Source organism: Hipposideros armiger, unplaced genomic scaffold (genome assembly GCF_001890085.2).
Source record: "Hipposideros armiger isolate ML-2016 unplaced genomic scaffold, ASM189008v1 scaffold_522, whole genome shotgun sequence".
NCBI lineage: Eukaryota > Metazoa > Chordata > Mammalia > Chiroptera > Hipposideridae > Hipposideros > Hipposideros armiger.
The window spans coordinates 547,835-567,151 of record NW_017731872.1 but is presented as its reverse complement, the minus strand read 5'-3'; the positions used below and the strand labels follow the sequence as shown (position 1 = coordinate 567,151).

The following is a 19,317-nucleotide window of genomic DNA, read 5'->3' as shown; positions in this document are numbered from 1 at the left end:
CTGAAGTGTACCTGGCGTATAAGACGACCCCCCACTTGGAGGCATATTTTTCAGGGCCAAAAAATCGTCTTATACGCCGGCAAATACGGTAAGCACATGTCTACAGAGAGCTCAGAAGGTTTGTGATGAAAGAAACTGGTCCAGTGATATTCAACTTAAATTTAGTTCTCATTTCTTTGATGTTATTATTTAATATGAAAATAGCACAAAGGAGAGAAAAATCTAAAATCTGATTCATACAGTACTGCATATGTATTCCTGGCTAACCAATAAAAATAGGAAAGGGGAAATCAGAGTTCTGATCTATTGTGTATAGAGCTTCATATTCTGTCTGCAAAAGCAGGTGCCTGTCTACCTAAGAAAAGGTGACAGAACACCCTACATATCCTGACCTTACTGACTTCGGCAGCATCTCAACTGGGAAGAACATAAACCAACTTGTCCCATGCCTGTCATTAACAGAGTTGCATAGTTTTTGCTCTAAAATTCATATGAAACTTTTATAAAAAACCTTCTTGAAAACTGATTTTCAGATTATATAGAGACAGGTAATGAGTATCTCATATTTAAAAGTAGTATGTGGGCAGGTTTGTTTTTGTTCATAAAACTACATAGGTCCCAAGAGTCAAAAATATACCTTTATTCTTGTGGTGAATGAGACTACATATACTTTATCATAGCCTGTGTGATGTCACCAGCTTTCAGTCTTAATAGTTTTTAAATGAAAATTTATAGCTTTGAGACTTCCCTCAGAGGGGAAGTACTTCATCCCCTGGTCCCACCTTTGAGCCACATATTTTAAAATTCAGCAAATCAGAGGGCCAGCTGAGTGGCTCAGTTGGTTAAGAGCTTGTTCAAGAGTGCGAGCTCTGAGAAACAGGGTTGCAGGTTTGATTCCCGGCCCAAGCTGAGCTGCCGCTGAGTTGCCAACAGGTGGCAGGATGGCTCAGCTAAAATAAATAAATAAATAAATGAAATAAATAAATATAAAAAATTTTTAAAAATAAAAGAAATAAAATTGAGCAATCAGAACTGATATATACTTCTGTTTCCAATAGCTAGAAATTTAGAAAATAGCTTAAGTATTTCAAAGCCCTTTTCCTGGATATACCTGATAATGCAGAAAAAAAAATTATACATGTGTATTTAGAGTCTGAGTTCTTTTCCCCAAATAGATTAATACCTTATTTCCCCACATCAAAGCCAGTGTACCTTTTTAAAAAATGGTACCTTGTCCATGGCATTGATAAACTACAATTTTCTCTTTCACATTAGCACTTCAATACTCAGAATAATGTAGTATATAATCTGCCAATTTAAGAGGCTCTACAATATATGAATTACTAAAAGGAATAAAACATCCCAAAGTAAATTTCTGGAAGATCCCATTATTAACAAATTTCAGTATGGATATAAAACTGTTCTATATTCATGAGGAAGTGTTTTTAAAAAACGTATTATGATAAACATGTATCTGCTTTAGTTTTACAGATTACTTTGAATAAAGTGGAGTACAATTTAGAAAGAGCCATGAAGTTTAATACAGCTATACAACACTACCAGTAAGATGGACATTTTAAAAGTACTATTATTAAAAACTGCTTTAATCTCAATCTCTCTCTCTCTCTTCCCCCTCTTCCTTCCCTAGACACACACACACACACACACACACATGGGAAAAGGTATAGTAAAGTATGCTGAACCTAATGGAGAGGTCTAGTTCAAAACCTTTCACTAGCTAATTACCAATTTTATAGCAAAGGTACACACAGGAGCAAAACCCCATTAAAAGCACAGAGGCAGTTGTGAAGTGTGCTCTAAACCGCCTCATTCACTCCATGCCCCTAACCTACACTTAAAAAGGGCTTATCAGAAGCTACAAATTATATAAACCATAGTTTTTCTTTTTTAATTTAAAAGGAATACTTTTTGTAGGAAAAAGCTAGCACATTAGCATAGCCAAGGTACCATCATTATCAAAGAATTTGAAAAAAAGTAACAAATTGCTTGTTTCCTGTGCATGGGTGAAAAGTAAAGACAGCTCAATGGCAGTGTTGTTCCCTGTCTGTGACTCTGTGAGAATTGTCCTTCCCTTTTAAATGACACGGCAGGGTCTGTCAGCTTAGAAGCTAGAGCTGGCAAGGACCTGCAGCACGCTATGTGCATGGAGACCTGGGCACAGAAGAGGGGAAACACATTACCTACGACATCTCAGGAGATTAGCCTTGAATAACACAATAGGTTAACAGAAGGATGCTTTTCAGGGCCAAGTGGGAACATGAACAAATTATGTTTAAAAAGACATGAGAGGGCCGGCCGAGTGGCGCGATGGTTAAGAACTGGCTTGGGACGCCAGAGGGCCCCGGTTCGGATCCCACATATGAGGGCCAGTGACACTGCCCTCCACAGCTAAGATGCTGAACAACAGCTCAACCTGGAGCTGGGCTGCCATGAGTCGCCGGCGACGGTGTAGGCTGCAGCCCCTGTGGCAGTGGGTTGCCATGGGCTACCGTGTGTGCCCAGCAGCCAGCGTGAGCGGCCAGCAGCCGCAGTGAGCGGCCGTCCAGAAGCCGGCGACTGATTTGCCTCGCCTGAGAAGAGCGCAATGATGGTGCCAACTTGGGCCAGTGAAGCAACGTCCTCCACAACTAGACTGAAGAACAAAACGACAGCAACTTGTCTGTTCCCCTTTCCCCAATTCCCCAGCACTGTTCCCATCCCCCCAATTCCCCAATAAAAAAATTAAAAAAAAAAAGACATGAGAGAGGGATGATCACCTAGAATCCAAAAAAGAACCTTTACAAAAAACTTAATGTTTCCTTTACCTTCTTTATAATCTGTCACTAAGTGGGCTAAACATCCCTGAGATACATTAATGCTCACCCACCTCTGCATTAGGCAAACCCCTGTAACTTCTTGGGGGAAAACTCTCCTGCTTTATTTATACTGCAGTCAGTTTACATCCCACAGGTCACGTGCCACTTTTGTGTGCCGCCTGGAAGCTTACTGACAGCAGTGCTATCAGGCCTCACAACAGCCTTGCGAAAGGTGCTATTATTACCTCATGTGCCCTAGAGATGATTCAAGTCACACTGTAACTGGGAAGTGTGCACCTACTAATGTCACGGACAGCGATCTAATGAACAAAAATGTCATGAAAGGCTGAAAATTGTTTCTCATGATTCTCAGAAAAGATTTTGTTTCACCTGTCAAAGCAAGCTAACTGTTGCTCTCAACCAGCAATTATATTTCATGAGCCCTTGTCCAAAGTCAAAGTGTCTAATATTTGGCACAAATACAAAAGCACTCAAAACTTATAATAATACCCACTATTTCAGTTTTGTGGTAAAAATTCTAAGTGAGATACTATAGCAAAGATCTGCTTCTTCTCTCAAGTTGAAAGAAGTCATTCTTATGTATAAAGAAGTCAGCTTTTCTACTTTCCTTTATGTAAAATTTAAGCTTATGGCCATGTCATGAGTGAAAAGTTTTCTATGACCTAAAGCAGGGGTCGGCAAATTGCAGCCCGCGAGCCACATGCGGCTCTTTGGGTACGTGCCGTCTCAAAAGTTTGCTGACCCCTGGAAGAGCCAATCCTGTCCCTCAAACAATTAAAAAATTAGAGAGTCTTAAATATATTTTTACATAATCACCATTATGTGAATAATATCCTTTAAAAATTTTATAAATGAAATTATGATAGTTTTATTTTCATTTTCAATTTTACTTCAGAGCCACACGCTTGCGAGCCGCAGTTTGCTGACCCCTGGTCGCTCTTCTGCCTCAAAAGTTTGCCGACCCGATCTAGAGCTTACTTCATTTAGTTAAATAGATCACAGAGTTAGTGCTTTACACACATGATTTTCTTATTCTTATCAAATGTATGCTGAGTTGCTGCTATTAGAGTTGATGTTGGAATTTGTAACATTACATATTTATTCGAAGTTCCATAATGATAGCTAATATGGATAAAAACTTTCTGGAAACTCACAGTGCTCAGAATACTAATTATTTGCCACTAATTAAAGTATAAAATTACCTTATTTATCTTCAAAGCATAAAAATTTTAAAATATTTTAAAGTAATAATGAGTATACAGCAAACAAGATGTATCTTGTGATGCTATTTTCAATGCTAGCTTATGTAAACTGCCCAAATTTTGCTCAATTTAAAACTATTTTCTCAGGGCCGGCCAAATGGCTCAGTTGGTTAAGAGCTCGCTCAAGAGTGCGAGCTCTGAGAAACAGGGTTGCAGATTTGATTCCCGGCCCGAGCTGAGCAGCCGCTGAGCTGCCAACAGGTGGCAGGATGGCTCAGCTTAAAAAAAAACTAAAAAAACCCCCTATTTTCTCATGTTTCTAAGTTCTTTTATATGTTGTTAACATTACCTCAGCTGCAAAGAAAAGCAGTGCTCTAATTTGTGACAGCTTCAAATTTTCTAGCACTAGAATGGTAAGTCAAGAAGTTCAACTCTAAAAAGATCTACTTTTAAGTGGCTAGCAATGAACACATTTTATATTTCAAAATTGGATTTTAAAAAACAAGTTGAAGCCAAGCAAAATGCCATCTCATTTATAAAAGTTGAATTTCTCATTAAAATTTTTTCATCATGTCTATAATATTGAAGTCAAAAGGAGGAGGGGAAAGAGCAGTGGTAGCTGCTGCTATTAAGACAACTATTAAATCCAGGGACATTCACACAGAAAATGTTACTAGCTTGTTAAAAAATGTAGATGATGAAAAATAAAGATGACTAATATGAAAGTAATTCGACATTTGATTTTAGGTAATGTCAGTATTCTATGAATTTATAATACCTCAGTGACAAATACTGTACACTACAGGATTGCCACCTCAAATTTCCCTTATATCCCTTTCATTCATTTTGTCTTGTTCCTACACTCCATATTAGGAGTATATTCTGTTGCTTGAAACACTATTGTAACAGAACAGGGTTAGGTTCTTTTTCTGCAAAGGGTCAAGAAGATAACTAATTTGGCTTACAAATTTCAGCTGAAATAGAATTTTAAAAAAATCTGTGAAGCAAATTAAGCAAAAAATATAACATCAATAGAGAATTTGAAACCACAATGTATTCAGTGATGAAAGTTGGAAAATGAATATTTAACTCCAGGCAAGTTTTGATTGCCTCATCCTCTACCCATAAAGTTGGGAACAGTGACATAAAGTTACACAATTTAACACCTATTTTAAATAATGATTCCTTACCAAAACTATAGATAAGCTGAATGCAAACATTGCTTTTTTAAAAAAGTTAGTACTAGGCTGTTCAAGGGAATTAAAAAAAAAATCTGCAAGATTTCTTGGAACTTTTTAAAGAAGCTTTTTAAAAAAAAACGTGTGTGTGTGTGTGTATATATCTATCTATATATTTTTTTTATCATATTTTTTTAGATAAGAAGAGCTCCTTGAAACAAAAATTTAAGCCCTTCCAGTAAGTTCTGCCAGGCATATGCTGGTTTACACAGAAGTATTCCACCTCATCTATTTAATGTTTAAAGATATACAACTGCCTAAAGCTGGTTAAGATCAGGGATGTGAACCAGAGAATAAAAGGAAAACAGTACCACAACATGGACAGACTTAGAGCGTGAAATAAGTCAGACTGAGAAAGACAAATTCCATATGATCTCACTTATCTGTGGAATCTAAAGAACAGAATAAATGAACAAACTAAACAAAAACAGATTTACATATACAGAGAACAAAGTGATGGTTGCCACAGGGGAGAAGTTGGGAGCTGGGTGAAAAAAGGTGAAGTACAAATTGGTACTTATGGAATAGTCATGGAGATGTAAAGCACAGCATAGAGAATATAGTCAATAATACTGCAACAACTATGTATAGTGCCAGGTGAGTATTAGACTAATGGGGAGCAGAGCAGGGGGGTAAAAATCACTGCATAAATTATATAAATGTCTAATCACGCTACTATACACCTGAAAATATAAAATGTTATTGAATGTATATCAATGTGTAACTGAAAAAATAATTTATATATTAAAAAAAGGTCTGTTTCAAATAGGCCCTACACATTTCTAGTTAAGTTTAATACAATGAATACTCTATTTCTGATTGCTATATAAATAGGATTTTTTAAAATCATAAGAGAGGGGCGGCCGGTTAGCTCAGCTGGTTAGACACAGTGCTCATAACACCAAAGATGCCGGTTCGATTCCTGCATGGGCCATTGAGCTGCGCCCTCCACAACTAGATTAAAACAACTACTTGACTTGGAGCTGATGGGTCCTGGAAAAACACACTGTTCCCCAATTAAAAAAAAAAATTTTTAAAAGAAAAGAAAATGTTCTGGATCTAGACAGTGGTAATGGTTGTACAAACAATTGTAAATGTACTGAATGCATGCAACTGATTTTTACACTTAAAATGGTTAACATTAATTTTATATCACGTGAATTTTACCTCAATAAAAATATTAAAATAAAAAATAAAAGAGAAACAATAGTTATGATAAAGTTCAAATTCAGATAATAATAGTATTCAGGAGAGCTCATTTATTCAGTATCTATTTGTACTCAATTACTAAAAAGTTACCACAATTGGAAATTTAAATAATCTATCTTTAAAATAAGGTAATTGCTTCTGCAGTTATACCACCATGTATTTAGCAGTACCACCTATTATAACATCACTAGTTTTAAATCATCAGGGCAAACCTTCATTAACTGAAGGGGTCCACAGACTGCTAGGAGGCAAGAACTCAGAGAAGAGAAGCTGGAAAACTTGGGTTTGGTAGTTTTTAAAACTTAGGCTTTTCTCTTCTATGTAGCTGTTGAATAGATTAAATGGGAAAGCACTAATAAAAAACAGTGATGTTGTATCAAAATCTCTGGAGTTAATCTTGATGGATCCTGCCCGTAAGGCCAACTAAAAGGAGGGCTTTATTAATATACGATGTCAGACAGGTAGTAGATTGGGGGGAGGTGGTTATCACTTTGTGAAGGGTGTAAATATCTATTATATTGTTTTGTACACCTGAAACTAATAAAATAGTAATAATAATAATAACTCTAAAAATGCCATCATCTGCTGAGTGCTTCCTATGAATGGGCACTAACACTCACACATCTCTTATGCAGTCCTCATAACAATTCCATGCTGTCAGGAGCATTATCATTCCATTTTACCAAACAGGAAACTGACGCATAGAGAGATTAGTAAGTCTATGATAACTTTCTAAATATATTCATTATTGAATTTGCAGTTTGCCCCTAGGTCAGCCTCCTTAGGAGGCGATGAAAGTGCTGAACTCCCAAGTATATAAATAACATGTATATAACACGTATATAAATAACATATGTAACAAGTATGTAAGTACACAGGATAAGGAAAGGGTGGTAGAAGACATGAGAAACTGAAAAGAAAAGGTAAAAGGTGGAGGGAACACGCCCCCCGCCCTTTCAGTATCTAGAGATATGTGTCAGTATCTAGAGATACGTGTAAATTTCTAGAGTACAGCACTGCTGGACTTAGTAACTCACTAAAGACAGTCCTAGAATGTTTGCCAAGGCTCCAAGTTTTCATAGTAAATAACACATTTTTGGAATAATCTCCTCATGTTAAAATGAAGTATCTTATTATATAATAATTAAATGGTTTAATTAAAGATGAAGATGGAATTACTCTTCAGTATTAAGTCTAACAGAACCTCACTATTAAAATGCTAAATAACAGCAACAATCAAGTTTGAGATTTCAAGTTAAATGTACATCATATGGAAAAAAAAATTAACAAGGACAACAAGAAAATGAGGCCTTGATTTAAGAACAATATAGGATATTTGAAAAACGACAATGGAAAATACAATAAAAGTTTTCCCAATTAATCTGGGAAAACGAATTTTTGTCGAAATTAATGAAAATTTAAATCCCTGGCTCTCAACATAGCGAAAATAATATTTGAAGCAGGAATTATTCTAAAGTTAATCACAAGGTAATTAAGGTTCTATGTATTTATGTGGCTGGCAAAATACCAGGTAACAGGACTCATATGTTAAGTCTAAAACAGTTCATGAAGTTTGGTTGCTACACTGTGAAGTACACAAGTGGACACTCACGAAATAATTATCCAGCAGGCATTCCTTATCTCTTTTCCTATTTATGAAGACCCATGTTTACTGCTCTATGGTGTTGGTGATGAAGATGTGGGGCTGCGAGTGACGGAGACCTCACAAGTCTTAACTCCCAAGAGAAATCCTGATGTCCTGAAAACAAAGCCCTGCACTAGGATGAGAACACTTTGATGTACGATAAACTCACCTCAAAGAATATTTTGAATGCTTGACGTAGAAAGGCTCCCTGGGACTTAAAAACTTCAGCTGGAATTTAATAGGAAACACTTCATTAAGTTTATACAAGTTATAGATATTTGAACATACATTTACATTTGTAAATTTAAGTAAAGCCACAAAATTAAGACAATAAATGCTCATAAAGACATATAAGGGAATTTTAATACGAATTTAATGTAGCTTTACCTAGAGTGTTACATAGAAATGTTAGTCTGATGGTACAGAACAAACAGAAAACAAGAGAAAAAGTTAAAAAATAAAAAATATGAAAACGTGCTATATTTTTGTCTTTCAGATAAAGCGTCATGAACTTCCCATGAGTTTCTTTTCAAATATGGTATTAAGGCATTTAAAAAATTAACTCACTAATACAACTTAAATATAATCTATAACACAAACTTCTAATTATCAGGAAAATGTTTATCAAATAGTTCAATACATGTACTTTTCCAAAACCCACAGTAGTATTCCCAACTTACCGAGTGTGTAATAAAGGAATTATTTCGCAAATTAACTTTTAATGTCCTTGATTCCCCAACTTTAGTTGGTGGAAACCGATACACATCTTTTGGGGCATAAACTCCACGGTGGGTCAAGTCAAGTTTTCTGCTTTGGAAAGAGGTTTAAAAGTCATCTATTTAAAATCCACAGTAATTTAAACTATTTATATATATTAAATTATGAAGTGTTGCTTTAATTTGTGTTTCCTCTCACAAGTCAGTTAAAAAATTGTTTTATAATAGCCATTTAACTACTCATAAATTGTATAAAGATAAAATGCCGACAGCAGGAATACTCTTACAAAGGTGCTGGGTCAGTTATGTGAGATAGGACAGCAGCGCCACCTCCACCCCTCTTCCTCACTCAAGTCTGATTCTCTACTCGCTTCAAACCCAGTTTATAAAACGTGGCCCTTTCACCTGAGTTCGTTTTACTCTGATTGCTCACAGTGCAGCCCACTGATAATCTTCATTCTTATAGGGCCACAGACTACTCTGAGAGAGTGAACACCAGCTCTGGCCTCTTGGTAGCACTTGATGGTAGTGACCACTTCCTCTTGCCTTGGCTTCCAGATTCCATGCTGCAGACTCATTTTTCTGGCCACTTGACGACTGCAGGCTCATCTCCACTCCTTCACCCCTAATGCTTCTGTCTCATGAGGCTTGGCCCTGGATACCCCTAACTGCTCCCTCGACACTCCCTAGGCGGAAATCCCATCTCAAGTGATCCAGTGACCTCACACCTACGTGATTCCCAGGTTTGGTTTTCATCTCAGACTGAGCCTCTGGGCAACATATCCAATCACCACACAATTATCTCCTTATGGCTATCTCAAAGACCTCTCCGCAAACCCAAAATAAACTTGTTACCTTCCTCCTCAAACCTGAGGCTCCACTTGTATTTCCTGTCTCAGGGAATGGTATCTGGGAGCTGACCTTGACTCCCTTCTTTCTCATGCCCCTTTATCCAACCCATCACTGAGTCCTTCAAATTTCCTTCCAATATACTTCAAAAGCGTCTATTTCTCATCATCTTCCTTGACATTATCTTAATCCTGGAATGCTTAAGAATACCCTCTGACCTGTTTTACCATAAATACTCTGGCCTTCTTCTAATCAGTCTATACTATAGCCAGAGAGATTTTTTTTTGGTAAATACTTGAAACTGATCATGTCATTCAATGGCTTCCAGTAGCTTTACAGATAACATCTGACACAAGGCCCTCCCTGGTCTGCATTCTGCCCACTTCCCTCTCCAGACTCACCTCATACAACTCTCCCTCCTCCCCTGTGCTCTAGGTCTGTGGGATGCTTTTAGTTCTTTAAGAGCCAACAATCCCCACCACCCTGGTTGTTTATACAGTCCTCTTCACCTAGGTCATTTCCACTCATTCTCCCCAACTTAAAGGTCCCATTTCAGGGAGGTTCTTCCCAGATACAACAGATCAAGCTCCCGCTGTCATATTTCCCCATGTTTCCCATTTTCTTCCTTCCAGTCCTTTCCACAAGTTGTACTGAAGCCTGTTAGTGTGATTATTTATAATGAGGCTCCTTCTCCAGAAGGTAAAGGCGGTGGAGGCAAAGACCAGGGCAGTTTTGCTCACTGTCTCATCTCTACTGCCTGGCACGCAGTGAGCACTTAGTATGAGATGAGCAGATGAGTAAATGGCATAGAGTGTGGTAAGAACACATATTCTTTAAAGGATTCTAATGCATTATTCACTTCTATTAGAAATAAATGGCCACATTTACTTAAATTCAGCAAGCATTTAACATATTTTTCTTACAAGCGTCTTCCTTCAGAGCTAACTTAGACTTAAGTATTAGTTAATTAAGGATTATTAGAAACATTTTCATTAGGTAAAATACTTAAATGTTATTAAAGCTGTGTAAGCTGCTGGTATGAAATATACATTATAAAAAGTTTTTAAGAATCTACTTTCATAGATATCTTCTGAATGTTTTGGGGAATGTAAAATGGTACAACCACTTTAGGAAAGCTGTCTGGCAGTTTATTTTAAAGTTAAACACATGATTGTCATATGACCCAGCAATTCCATTCTTAGGTACTTTTACTCCCCCAAAATGAAAAAATACGCCCAGAAAAATACATATACAATAATGTTCACAGCACCTTCATTCACAATGGCTCCATATTAGAAGCCACTCAAATGTCCACAGGAAAATGAATTAAGATATGTTCATATAATGGAATACTAAACAATAAAGGAACAAACTACAGATACACTCAACAACACAAATGAATCCCAAAAAGCAGTATGTTAAGTGAAAGAAGCCAGACAAAAAGAGTGCATATGTACATGAAATTCAACAAAACTAACCTATGGTAATAGATCAGAACACAACAAACCCTGGGGTGACTGCAAAGGGATACAAAAGTACTTTCCAGGGGGGAAGAATAGTAGTCTCTATCTTGATCAGAGTGGTAGTAACACATGTAACTCATAGGTAAAGTCATTGAGAATTTTACTGAATGAAATTAAACCTCAATAAAGTACTGGGGGGGAAAAATTTTAAGAATGACAACAACAACATACCCAGGTACGAGAGAAGTCTCTGATACAGCTTGTCTTCGGGGCTTAACTAAATTATCTATTTTAATAAGGGTATCTGTAGAAATGCATGAGTTTTCAGGCTCATTTCCTGCTTTGATACTCTGTATATATAAAAAAAAAATAACAGAGTTGGGGAGGAGAAATAAATATTCTAGGAAAATACAACATTTACCTATTTGAATTCTACTATTTCCTTCACACTGTTTTTCAAAGAAGGCTTATGATTTAAATTCCCTAAATCGCAAAACCTACTTTGTACTGTTCAGTTTCTCACACACACACAGCATCTTACCTAATCAAGCCAAACACAGATTTCATAAAGCCAAACTCAGACCTCAAACATGCCAATCAATAAAAATAAATGAGAAAATTAAGATTATACAGCTATACAGCAGAATTAATAAAATTAGAATAATAACAGGAAAATATTCTGCATTTTCAAGCCAGTTTTTCATGTCAGTTTCAGGCAGTGTTTTTAATACACACACACACACACACACACACACACACACACACACACACTAATTTACTTAAATTTACTGTAATACTCACTTGTCCAGAGAGCTGAAATCTCAAGGTATGTTTCATGTGAGGCTCTTTAAGTGGGTGACACTCAACATCCCAAAACTGAGCATACTCTCCTTTATCTCTGGGCAAAAATGTGATAGAGACCTACAAAACACATCCAGGAGAGAGATTCTGACACGGAACCTTACACACACGTAGTTAGATTACCAATTCAAAGTGTTAGTATGAAAAATTAAAGGGAAAAACATTTTTGCATTATCTAGTTTTGCCACTAATTTGAACAATTCTATTTTTAGTGGGCTTGTTACTATACCAGATCCAAAATATACTGTTCTTTAAGGCTTTATGTAACATATTCCTCAAAATGTAAATGTTGTTAACTGAAAAAGAAGTTATCAAAAATCCTAGGCCCACCCCAGAGTTACGTTGCCGGGAAGAGGAGTTCTAAGATAGCTGGAAGGAGAAAATAGGTGTCAGGTGGTCACATGTCTTGCATCATGGACAGGGAAGAGGCTTGATCACTGCACTGCACACCTGAAGCTGATGTTGTATAATATTGTATGTCAACTACAAGTGAATATATATATATATAGAGAGAGAGAGAGTCATGGGACGTGGAGTATAGTGTAGGAGTGGAGTCAAGGGATTTGTAATAGATATGTATGATGGGGGGGGAATAGGGCGGCGGATTGGGGGACGGGGGTTGTCACTTCGAGGGGTAAAAGTATAACTATTGCACTGTGTTGTACAGCTGAAACTAATTCTAAAAAATGTGTATTTCATAATAAAAAATAATTTAATAAAAAAACAAAAAACAAAAAAAAACCTCCCTCACAGACAAAAAAAAAATACCCATGGACAAACATAAATTGTGCAATTAGACTGTAAATTCTGCAATTAGAGTGAATCAATTTTACTGGTTTGGTTACTTTAGTTTTATATAAATTAAAGTTAATAAATTAAAAAAAAAATCCTAGAACTGTCAAGTACAAGATCTAAATGAGGAAAATCCTACTCCAGACACACAATTCAATCTTTCACTGCAATGCTTATGGAACCCTCTACTGGCCAGGTAGTAAAGGACTAAGGCCTAGCACACAGCCACTAACTGAGAGGACTGAAAGGACACACAGAAAATGTGACGCAAGGGTTGGTGTATAACAGAAGTAGAAAAGATGAGCACCATTATAATACATATAGCAGCTTTTCTTATGATTAACTTCAGAACATTGGTCAGAACAAGTTTCCCTGACCATACAGCTCAAAGTTATAGATATGAACTGTATGCATACAACCTATAAAAAGCTCAATGAGAAAGTTGTAATATTTAAAACCAGTATTTTATAAAGTTTACCAGTGTTAAGAGCTTTCTTTATCAAAGAATTTAGTGTTAAAAATACTGACTACTAGTTAGGTTAACAATTAATCAGTACCGTTGAGTCTGGACTTAACATTAAAACACTTTAGTGACCTAATTTCTGTCACTACTGAACATAAGAAATGTGCAGCCAACAAGCCTGAAAGCATGAGGCAAAGGCAGAATACTGATCAAGGAGACGAGATCATCAAGATTAGGGAGTTATACTGTTAAAGATGATACAAACACTGAGAAGATTATAGAAGAATGAAAACAACCCTGTCCTAAATAGTGAAAATATACAAATTATCTGGAACCACTGGAAGCAGTACCACGTATTCTACAAATCCCACTAACATCTCCTCCTTTTTTTTTTTTTAAAGATTTGTATTGGGGAATTCGGGGATGGGAACAGCACTGGGGAATTGGGGAAAGGGGAACAGACAAGTTGCTGTCCTTTTGATCTTCAGTCTAGTTGTGGAGGACGTTGCTTCACTGGCCCAAGTTGGCACCATCACTGCGCTCTTCCCGGGTGAGGCAGATCAGTCGCCGGCTTCTGGATGGCCGCTCATGTTGGTAGCTGGCTACACACCCTGGCTGCTGGCTACACATGGTAGCCTGTGGCAACCCACTGCAGCCCACGCTGTAGCCAGCGACTCACGGCAGCCCAGTTCCAGGTTGAGCTGTTGTTCAGCATCTTAGCTGTGGAGGGCAGTGTCACTGGCCCTCATATGTGGGATCCGAACTGGGGCCCTCTGGCATTCCAAGCCAGTTCTTAACCATCGCGCCACGCGGCCGGCCCTAATACCAAAAATAAACTAAGAGGAGGGAAAACCCAATATTACTGCATGTTATACAGTAGGGACATAACGGAAACTTTAATGTTCATTAGCTCATTTAATTCTACATCAAACTGACCAATGTTTAAAAAAATTATTGTGTACGTCTTTTACTTTATTAGGTTGTAACTAATAAACTAATGTTTCCTCTTCTGAATCACTAGTATATATGTATCAATAACTGTGCTATTTGGTAATACTTCCCTAAATGGTCCCAGAATGATGTGCCTTGCTGCCCCCTCCTCCCTTAAACTAAGAAACCAGACCTAGAATTCATTTGACAAGGTGGTAAGCAGTTAATTCAGGCCAGGATATACAGTGATGAACACAGCAAAATAAACGGAGGCTATATTTCTGTGTTAAGTATTGTGTGAAAAGCAGAAATTCCTGGGTGACAATCTAGTCCTGCACCTTCATTTTTCTTTTTTTACAGCTTTACTCAGATATAATTCACCCATTTCAAGTGGTTTTTAGTGTGTCGCCAGAACTGTGCAACCATCACCACAATCTAATTTTAAAATACATTCAACAATCCAAAAAGAAGCCCTTATACCACCAGCAGTCCTTCCCCATTCTTTATCTTCATTCCCAACCCCAGCAACCACGAATCTACTTTCTATAGATTTACCCATTCTAGATATACCACATAAATTGAATCATACAATATGTGGCCTTTTGTGTCTGACCTGTTTTGCTTAGCATGTTCAAGGTTCATCCATGTGGTAGCATACTATCCGTAATTCATTCCTTTTTATAGCCAAATAATATTTCATTGTATGGGATATAAAATGATGGACATTTGGGTTATTCCACCATTTTGGCCATTTGGAATAAGGCTGGTTTTCAATTTGGGAGACTATATAACCAGAAGTGGAATTGCTAGGTCACATGGTAATCCTATGCTTAATTTATTGAGGAAATATCAAACTGTTTTCCACAGCGGCTGAACCATTTTTCATTCCCACCAGCAGTGTAAGAGGGTTCAAATTTCTCCACATCTTTCGCTAAACTTGTTATTACCTGTTGTTGTTGTTGTTGTTTTAATCATTATCATACTAGTGGGTGTGAAGCAATATCTCATTGTGGTTTTATTTTGCATTTCCCTGATGACTAGTAATTCTAGGCGTCTTTTCATGTGTTTACCAGTCACTTGTATATCTTTTTTGGGGATATATCTATTCAGATCCTCTGCCCATTTTTTAAACTGGTTATTTGTCTTTATTAGGGTCCAATTTAATTCTTTTGCATGTGGACATCAGTTGTCCCAGGACCATTTGTTGAAAAATATTCTTTTTTTTTATTGAATTGTTTTGGTACCCTAATTGAAAAATCAGCTGACCAAAAATATGAGGGTTTATTTTGAGGCTCTCAAGTCTATTCCACATATTCAATATGTCTATCCTTATGTCAATACCACATAATTTTTATTACTGTAGGTTTTTAAATTAGGAAGTATGAATCCTCCAACTTTGTTCTTTTTCAAGATTGTTTTGGTTATATACACAAACACACACACACACACACACACATCTCACACACCAGCAGAATTTTTATTGTGACTGTGCTGAATCTACAGATCAATTTAAGGAGTGCTTCTGTTTTAATCATGTCAGGTCTTCTGATCCATGAACATGGAAAATCCTTCTTCCTGTTTTTGTTTTTGTTTTTTCCCCCAACTTCCCTCCAGGTGTTGAACTTTTGTTGAACAATGTGTCTGTTCCCTGTTCAGTTGCATTGCCTAGAAAATGAAATAAACTCGGGCCGGCCAAGTGGCTCAGTCGGTTAAGAGTTAGATTAAGAGTGTGAGATCTCTGAGCAACAGGGCCGCTGGTTCGATTCCCACATGGGCCAGTGACGCTGGGCCAGAGCTGAGCTGCCGCTGGGCTGCCAACAAGTGACAGGATGGCTCAGCTGGTGAGAGCACGTGCTCCTAACAACAAGACTGCCTGTTCGATGGTGGGCTAACCCCCGCCTGCAACTAAGACTGAACTGGCACCTTGAGCTGAGCTGCCACCTGGATGGCTCACTGGATAGAGCATGCAGTCTTAACAAGGCTGCTGGTTCAACTCCCACATGGGATTTGAACCCAATTCCCGCCCACCTGCAACTAAGATTGAGCACTGCACCTTGAGCTTAGAGGCAAGTGGCACCCTCCACAACTAAGACTGAAAAAAACAACTTGGCTGGTTCCCTCCCCCAATTTTCCAACATTATTCCCCTCCCCCAATTCCCCAATTTAAAATAAAATAAATAAATAAATAGAAAATGAAATAAACTTATAGAATTGTGTGTCTTTCCAAAAAAGTCAGAAACCTTCTGGAATCATGTTATACAGACAGTAAAATACATAGAGTTTGTGACTACTATCATTGCTCAAAGATTCTTTACTTATTACATGTCTGATCTCTGAATAAATGTACCAATATTATGTAAGTGCTATAGTTTAAATGAGTTTCAACTACTAACATGACAAAGTATATTACTGAAGCCAAGTGCATGACTAGTGTCACTAAGAGATATTTGAAGAGGCTACATCAGGTCTACAGGTGAATTAAAATATAAGAGGGTCATGGTACTAAAGGGATCTATCACCATTTACCCATGAAGCTATACTACTGACTATATGTCATGAACACTGAGTTGTTTTGAGTACTGATAGGTTTTTCTGACTACAACTGGTGGACAAAGCTATTGTCTAGATTAGCGCTACTCTAAGCATGTTCTAAGTGCTGGCAGCCTGTGGCTACATGAAGTGCTTTTATCAGAATATAAATCAAGCATGTCACTAAGCATGGTATTTTGTTTTGCTGTTTAGAAAGCAGGACTTTTGGCTACAGGAACCAGTCCACTGACTTGCACTGAAACAGGCCTCTTCTCCTGTGGCATCCTGACTGTGAGCATCACTGGTCTAGGTGAAGCAAACTGCTCTGGGTGGAAACAAATGAGACATTCCTGGACAATCAACACCATGTTCTTACCAACTGGCTGTAAAAAAATGTCAAAACTCACCTTTTGGATTCCATGGCTTTCCAGTATACCAGAAATAGGAGAACATGTGAACGCTGCATAGGTAGCTCTAAAAACATCTCCACTTTCATCAACTCCCTACGAAGTAATCATTTAAACAACCACATGAAAAAATATAAAAGTTAACAGATCAATTCTGAGTGACACCATTACCTCTATGGTTATGAAAGACACCCAAACCCGTTTTGCAGTGGACAAGGAGAGGTCAACACCTGCCACAGAGTGGGAGCACTATTAAACTCAACTCATGCAAGGCCTCACACTGACTCTCCTCCCACCGTCAGCAGCCATTCCTCCCTGGCTACAGTGATCTGTAGCATGCTGTTCATAATGTCGAAAGACTGCCTTTTCTGCTAAGAGCCTGAAGACCCTACTATATGTGCATTTTCACATCCTATGCAAAAACCAGTTATTTCTTTTTAGTAGATCCAGAATTATCGTTGCACACATTTTGTTAATATTATGGCTCAAAATTGTTCCCATCACACAAAATACATGCCAAAAAGGCCATGGTGTTCTTAACAACACACATGACACCATGTTCAATTCAGGCAGTGGTCACTAGAAGAGACTATCTGCAGTATACAGTACGCTAACAGTCAGTGGCAAAGAACATTTGATTCTGTTTCCTGCACTAGCTCCCACTGGTAGAAAACATACAATAGTACTCAGAACATGAGAGAGAAAAATGTACATGAATGCATGCACACACACACACACACACACACACACACACACACACACAATGTTCCAAAATAAAATTTCTATATATCTTTCAAAATAAAGTTATTTAAGATAAAAATCAGGTCTATAGGAGATAGCATTCAATGAAGCAAGCACATATTTTCACATACATTCTCTAATTTGACTCTCAAAACCACCTTGTGAAAAAGACTGGGCATGCATTATTAAACCCACCTATAGAGAAAATCAAGAAAATGAATTAGGGGAACAAAAAGCCAGTAAGCTCAACCTATGCTCATAATTCAAAATTTTAAACACCATACCTAAAAGTTTAAACGTTAAAACAAATATATTCAAGGCAATTATTACTGACCTTGACATAAGGTGGAGCTAAAGATGACAGATGCCACTTCACTTCTGTGTTGCCATGATTCTCAAGTTCCAGATAATTTTCTAAAAGGAACACATGTGTAACAACTTAAATTCTTGGAGAGGTAAGTAAACAAGCAGATTACTGTGATAATGTGTGATAATTACTATGATTACCTCATCATAGGGGAAAAATGCTATCATTAGATCCTAAAGGAGTCCAACAGGAACTACAGTATTTTCTAACAGAATCATGTTTGATAGGATACTATTTTGGATTTAATCAAAGTGCAATGTAAAGCTACTGAAGGGCTTAAGCAAGGGAACAATAAAGTACTTACATTTTTAAGAAATTAATGGCTGATGTGGGGAAAGAGACTACAAGGGGGTCAGGAGGAACCCTAAGACGTCGCTGCGTCACTGAAGTAGTGTAACTGAGGGATGATGCATGAGGTGGCCTGCATCAGGCTGGAATCATGGCACTGGGAAGAAAAGCAGTGCACAGGTACGGGATCTATTTTGAAGACAGACTGCAAGGGACTTGCTGATGCACTGGATGAGAGGAGCGGGGGAAGGAAGAGAATTCAACTTCCAGGGATTTAGCTCAAAGAAATGGGCAGACAGTGGCGCCACTTACTGACAGACAAGGGGTGAGGCTGGAGGAGCAGCAGTTTTCATGGATAAAACAAGAGTTCTGTTTTTGTGAGATTCCCACATGTAGAAGCTGAGCAGGCGCCTGGTATGTCTATCTGGGACACAGGGAGGGCAGGGAGAAGGAAGGGGACACAGGCAGGCCCAGGAAAAAGAGGAGTCAGCAGTGGATCCTGAGAAGGAGCATGTGAGGCAGGGAAAAACCAGGAGAGCTTCCAAGAAGGAAGTAATTCCAAGGAGGGAGTGGTTAACAGTGTTAAGAGGTCAAATTAACAAACACATAAAACAGCCCCTGGATTTGGTAAAATGGAGCTTTTCAGTGACCCTCAAAGGAGTGCACCATGGTGGCAGCAGCTAAATGGCCTGAGGAAGTGAAGGCAGGTCGTTTCATTAAGGAGGGAGAGGGGAGAAGGGAGAGGGGAGAGGGAATGGGGGAGGGGTAGGGCGAGTGTTT

The 19,317-nt window shown here is 37.9% G+C and overlaps 1 protein-coding gene across 1 annotated transcript in view; it reads right to left on the bottom strand.

Moving 5' to 3' along the window:
* The window catches only part of CEP192 (centrosomal protein 192), a 131,517-nt gene that overhangs the window by 1,444 nt on the left and 110,756 nt on the right, over positions 1–19,317 (bottom strand). The window contains exons 39-45 of the mRNA XM_019668227.1: positions 18,634–18,694; positions 18,217–18,320; positions 17,142–17,237; positions 11,961–12,080; positions 11,391–11,509; positions 8,812–8,938; positions 8,301–8,359 (exon numbers count right to left, since the gene is read on the bottom strand). Coding sequence (XP_019523772.1) covers positions 8,301–8,359; positions 8,812–8,938; positions 11,391–11,509; positions 11,961–12,080; positions 17,142–17,237; positions 18,217–18,320; positions 18,634–18,694 — 686 coding nt within the window. The remainder of the gene's footprint in view (positions 1–8,300; positions 8,360–8,811; positions 8,939–11,390; positions 11,510–11,960; positions 12,081–17,141; positions 17,238–18,216; positions 18,321–18,633; positions 18,695–19,317) is intronic.